Source organism: Cyprinus carpio, chromosome B21, assembly GCF_018340385.1.
Source record: "Cyprinus carpio isolate SPL01 chromosome B21, ASM1834038v1, whole genome shotgun sequence".
In the NCBI taxonomy this organism is placed as follows: domain Eukaryota; kingdom Metazoa; phylum Chordata; class Actinopteri; order Cypriniformes; family Cyprinidae; genus Cyprinus; species Cyprinus carpio.
The window spans coordinates 19693223-19699222 of NC_056617.1; the positions used below are offsets into that span (position 1 = coordinate 19693223).

The 6000-nt window shown below is 40.8% G+C and overlaps 1 protein-coding gene across 2 annotated transcripts in view; it reads right to left on the bottom strand.

Moving 5' to 3' along the window:
* The window catches only part of LOC109086805 (gamma-aminobutyric acid receptor subunit beta-2), a 78425-nt gene extending 77940 nt beyond the window's left edge, over positions 1–485 (bottom strand). The window contains exons 1-2 of one of the 2 annotated variants that reach the window (XM_042747924.1): positions 235–485; positions 27–118 (exon numbers count right to left, since the gene is read on the bottom strand). In XM_042747924.1, the coding sequence (XP_042603858.1) occupies positions 27–118; positions 235–317 (175 nt within the window). In that variant the 5' untranslated portion in view covers positions 318–485. The remainder of the gene's footprint in view (positions 1–26; positions 119–234) is intronic. The other variant, XM_042747922.1, reaches the window with a different exon arrangement.
* Positions 486–6000: the final 5515 nt, after the last annotated feature.

The following is a 6000-nucleotide window of genomic DNA, read 5'->3' on the forward strand; positions in this document are numbered from 1 at the left end:
TGGACCTCATTAAAAACGTGCGTTACCTCCGAAATCTGGCCTCAAGCGAATGTCATATCCTTTCAATAGTCTATCAACAGTTTCTTTTACGAGAGACATATTGCTTGGATCATTGACACTGCAAAGAGGGAAAATGCACCGTTAGATTCAGATGCATGCTTAGAGATCATTTTAGTTGTGTGTGTGGAGTACAGACAGCCATATGAAGTGAGGAGCGCTTTGGTTCAGACTTACCTTTGCGCGCACACCACGGCCACGATCACGGGAAACGTCCAGACGCGCACGAAGCTCTTTTGTCTAATTCTAAAGATCGCCATACTTTTATATGTTTTCTGGTTTCCGTGAAGACAGAGAAGATCCAACTTAAGAGAGCGCTGTGCAGTAATTCCACTGTGGTGCGCATGCGTGCATACTCCAGCGCAGCATCCAGGAGCGCTGTGGTGCTGATGCTGCTGGAGGAGCACTTCTAGACCAGAGACAGAGAGATGTTAAAGGGAAAACTACGAAAACACCAAAGGGAACAGTGAAACAACTGCAGCCTCTGTGCATCATTTTAAAAACAGCCCTTTCTTGTCAAGTGGGCTTTTAATAGCCACTTCATGAGCTGTTTGTTTGTATTCCTTTCATCTTAGTCTCAATTTGATGTGAGGTACAAAAGTAAATTGTCTTAAAGTGGAGGGGTAGGCTTGTCTTAACCGTAAAAGCATTTAAAACGGACTTTATAGTTTACTACTCTATAGTTTACTTTTGTTTGTCCATAATTTGGGCAGTGTAGATGATGAATGGGATGCTTCAAGGGATCGATATGGGAACCTAAACCTCTAGATTACAGCACCGAAACACGACACGGGGAATCCGAGGCAAACCCCTGCATTAAAGTGAACGTGTTGAAATTAAAAAATAAAGAGCTGGTGAAACGTATGTGCCATCGTCGAGAAAGAAAGAAAGAAAGAAAGAAAGAAAGAAAGAAAGAAAGAAAGAAAGAAAGAAAGAATAATAATTAAATAAATAAGAAAGAAAGAAAGAAAAGAAAGAAAAAAAAATAAATAAATAAATTCATTAAAAAGAAAGAAAGAAAGAAAGAATGAAAGAAAGAAAGAAAGAAAGAAAGAATGAATAATAAATAAATAAATAAATTCATTAATTATTAAATTGACAAATTATAATTACAGTCATTAAGATGAGATATGTTTATCAACAACACAAGTTCCCAATTACAAAATAAAAGGATAATTGTGGAACGTTTTCTCCTCCATTTTAACAAAATAGTGTCATTTATTTTGCTATAAATTTTAATTATTATATATAATTTATTTTATGATTATATCACTGTTTAATAGGAAGGTAGATGAGTAAACACAAACATTGAATTACTTATGGATGAGGATGACAAATTACCAGAAAAGCCATTTGATATTAAATTTTAGTATTTAACTTTATAAAGCCAACTGTATCAAAACATTTTTCACAACCTTCTACATGCTTTTGCTCTCTGGTTTATAGTTCATTGTTTTTTAGTAAGTAAAAGGCATTGCAGTATATTTCAAAAAATTGTCCCATATTAGGTTTTGATACATGTCTTTTTGCTTTGAAATATTTACTGAATTTAATAAGAGAACATAACTTTCATTTTGCTAGAATATTTCAAAATGAACACTTACTGGACTGAAGCAACTAAATCATGTTAAAATGTGAGTATCAAATGTGACCCTGGAGCACAAAAAAAGGTATATTTGTGGCAATAACCAACAATACATTGCACAGGTCATCCTCTTTGTTGTCTTCAGGAGCCGTCTGTTTGAAGTACGAGTGATATGTGTCATGATGTGTCATGTGTCATGTGTCTTGGTCGGGAGCTTGCATGTTCAGTGCTCGAGGGTTCTGAACGTGCTCATTGTGAGTGTTACAAATGAGAAGCTCCATTCTTGTTTGTCCCTATTCTCGAGTGATGAGTGACAAGTGTTTGTGTCTTGCGGTTTGGGTCCGAGGCACAGGGATTCGCGGGTTTAAGATGCTCTTTTGGGTTATTGATACCGTGTACAGCACTTGATTCAAGCTGCGCCTGAGGGAATGTGTGTTCATAGGTTTTTTATATTCAATTCAAGAACGATTTTGGCAATTCGATTCAATTTGATTCGATTTACAATGACATTCAATTTGATTCAATTATAACGATTCGATTATGTATATTTTAGGCATCTGCATCTGAGCAAATAAATTTAGTTTTTGGGAAATTCATGAACATTCAGTTCAATACATTTGCAGCAACTTGATCCAGATCTTTAATTCAGTATAGGACTTTGTCTTAATGTATTTTAAGCAAGAAAAATACTACTACTACTACTATATATTGAAGGCACCATTTTTTTATTGTAAACATTGCATACTTTTCTCGAACATTTAGGAAATACACAAAGTGCAGAAATACAACAAAGTGCAAGTGCAACTGGCATTAATACCAGACAGAGTGCAATTAAAACATGGTAGTTAGTGTAGTAAGAGAGAGTTGAACAAACAAATGGCGATGACATGCTTTTTTTTTTTCAATCTACTTCAGATTTTTTATACACAATCTGGCCATAAACTACTTCTCTGAGAAGACACTATGTCTCCTGCAGTGCTGAAAACTCTTTCTGAGGCCACACTGGTGGCAGGAATGCAAAGATAACTTCTTGCTAGATTTGCCAGGATTGGTAGTTCTGTCTCATGGGACTTCCACCAGTCCAGTGGACTTTCAGTCAGTGGCAGAGGAGCCATGGATCTGTATTTGAGTACCTCTTCTTTGCTGATCTCACTAGCAGACCTGGATAAAGGACAGGTCTCTGGCACCTGCTGAAAGCTGTTGCCAAAGAGCAAATCCATGGCTTTCATTTTTTTTGCAGGATGCATCTCACCTGAAAAAGAAAATTAATTGGACAGATGGAAATCTGCATGATGATAAAGTTTGTGTCTGTTTACATCTCATTCCTTGTCCTTAAAATACATTTTAAAATACTTAAATGCATCCCAAACCTGTATACTACAGTTTACCTACCCTTTAAAATAAACAGATTAGTATTTATTAACAAATTAAAACAAATACCTTCTTCAGTTGAGTCTGGTGGTTTCTCTTTAACTGTATCCTCCTGCTGTTCCACGTGAATCTGTAACAAAATCAAATAAAAATACTACCACCAGTCAAGTCTCACTAGCACACAGCAGGACTATAATTTCACTAAAACAAGCCAAGTACAATTTAAGACCATCATATTACAATCCTATAATACTTAATAAAATGCAATTAATTAGTCAGCATTTGAAAATAAGGGATGCAAACATACGCTGTATGAATCATTACATAATCGCAATTCATTTGATTCTTTAATTTTAAATCGATTATTGACAGAAACAATCAATTCACGATTCAAAAACCCATGTTTCAAGATCAAAGCATATGCATCGGCAGGATTTGTAATCAATGCATCGAGAAAATGAATGAATTGTTGCACCCCTGTTACCGAGCTTTCTTTCCCAGGGTGTTTCAGCACCTAGAGTGGTAATGGGGAATGTTCCTTCCTGTATTAAGCCAGACGGGTTTAGGAGTGGGCTGCCTCCCCAGGCTTCTGGGTAGTTTTAAGTGGGCGGTCCCTCTGAATCCCGCTTAGTGGGTTTGGGCCGGGTACACTTCTCCACCTCTTCAGGGTTTTAACTGAGCAGTCCCTGCTCAGAGTGTAGCTGTCTGCGGATGGTTATGGTCCAGCTCAAGCTTACTTTGCTCTGGAATATGGCGGTCTGAGGGCAGCTATGTTCTAGCCTGGCTTGGGTTCCCCTTTCCCCTTTGCACAAAATCTCTCTTGAAGTCCTGTCTTCAGCCTTATCTGAGGGAACTGCTATTCAAGTATAGCTGTGTCCAGCCCTCTAGTTTTCTTGGCCATGACTTACATCAGGCTTTGTTCTCGGACTGATGTTTATGTGTTTGCTCTTAGCGAATCATTTACTGATGGCCCGGATTTCTTCGCTAGCCTGTCGTGGGACTGGCATGGATTGGGGGCCTCTTTAGTATAGCCATCTGAGGGTGGTTATATTACAGACATTGTTATGGCAGGACGGGCTTATTTTTGAATACAGCTATCTGAGGCTAGCTGTGTCTTGATGGCAGTTGCGGTGAGCCCTCTCCTGGAGTGATCCCCTTTCCTAGAGCCTAGCTGTCTGCCTAGGGCTTTAAGTAGCAGTCTCTTGAGCCTGTGCCTAGACAGCGCTATCTCCCCTGCTAGGGTTGTAAGTAGACAGCCCACTCTCTGTGGTCTGGGCAGCTTTGCAGAAAGGTTTTGCCTGGCTATCTAGGCTAGCTGTGTATGGTTATTCTGGACTACAAGCCTTCATAAGACCTTTATGACATAGCTATCTGAGGATAGTAGTGCTCTTAACTTGGGTGGGATGTTCCCCTTGATCTAACCGGGTTTCCCATTTCTGCCAAGTTGTTTGAGTGGCCTGTGGTGCAGTGGCATGGCCCCTTTCTGAGGTAAGGCTCGCCGTATGTCTGTCGCTTCCTTGGAGCTCTCCCACCAGGTGGACAGGCATTTGCCTCAGCATGGCATGGTTGGATTCCGTTCCCCATTGTGCTCCCTAGGAGCGCAGCGTGGATTTCTCTAAAAAGGGAACGTCTTGGGTTACGCATGTAACCAGGGTTCCCTGAGAGGGAATGAGATGCTCCATCTGTTCGTGACCTCAAGCTGAAGCGAACTTGGGTTCTGCAGAAGGACAATGATCAAAAAAAACACCAACAACACCACCTAATAACTGAAGAAAAAAAAAAAAAAGATCAAGACTTTGGAGTGGCCTAGTCAAAGTTCTGACCTAAATCCTACTGAGATGCTGTGGCATGACCTTAAAAAGGCGGTTCATGCTCAAAAACCCTCCAATGTGGCTGAATTACAACAATTCTGCATAGATGAGTGCTTTCCATAAAAAGTAACTAAGTAACGGAATTAGTTACTTTTTTGGGGAGTAACGCAATATTGTAATGCATTACTTTTAAAAGTTACGTTCCCCAACACTGCATGAAGCTGTGAGTATTTATGAGATTGAGGAAAATGATTAATGGAAAATACTAACATTTTAAACCAGGAATCAATACACTGAAAAACATGCACAAGCAATGACTAAAGTGATTAAGCTTAATTTTAGTTTTCTGCCCCATTTATAAGTGGGCTGAATGCCCGTCTTCAAATACAGATCACAGACATACTTGCCGACCCCCGTCTTTCCTGATGTGCCAAGAGATAATGTAACCTGATGTGCCACTACAAAAACAAACCAAGCAGAACCTACACAAACAAATCATTGTATAGAAAGTGAGTTACACAATGCTTAAGTGTAAATCAAAATCAAGTTCTGTGGTTAGTGGACGGCATTTCAAGTCGTGTGTTCCTACCTACCCATGTAATCTCTCGGGTGGGGATATACACAATTTGTTCATCGTCTGTTTGGGAGTGGAGCACTCTTGGGCAGCCCTCAAGGAAGCTGCCTGTCATGACTGTGAGCTTCTCCCACTCCGTGTGCTCCGCTCCCGCCTGGCCATCTTCGATAAAAGCGTCCAGGTTTGCGATCCTGCTGGGTCCGGCCCAGCTGAGGCACAGCGGCGGCTGTTATCATGGGGATAGCAAGTGGATTTAGCGAAGGGGACCGAGACGGGCTCGTCCTTATCTCGGTCCTCAACCGCTAGATCCATGTCTCCATCTCAGGTATCGGAAGCTCGTCCTGCGGTTTCTTCCCACCGGAGAGAGAGCCAGGCACTTCATTTATCTTCCTCCGAGGAGGTTGATGTGATGAGTGTCAACACGGATGAGACTATGGACCCACCACTCCAGTCCCTTGCATATGAGGAGCTAGTAGAGGTTGTGACTCGCTCTGTAGCCAAGCTCAACATCGATTGGCCAGCTGAGAAACAGGACGCTCAATCCCAAAAGCAAACTGGACGAGCGCTTCCTTAAAGCCAGATTTCCTTAAAGCCATTTTCCC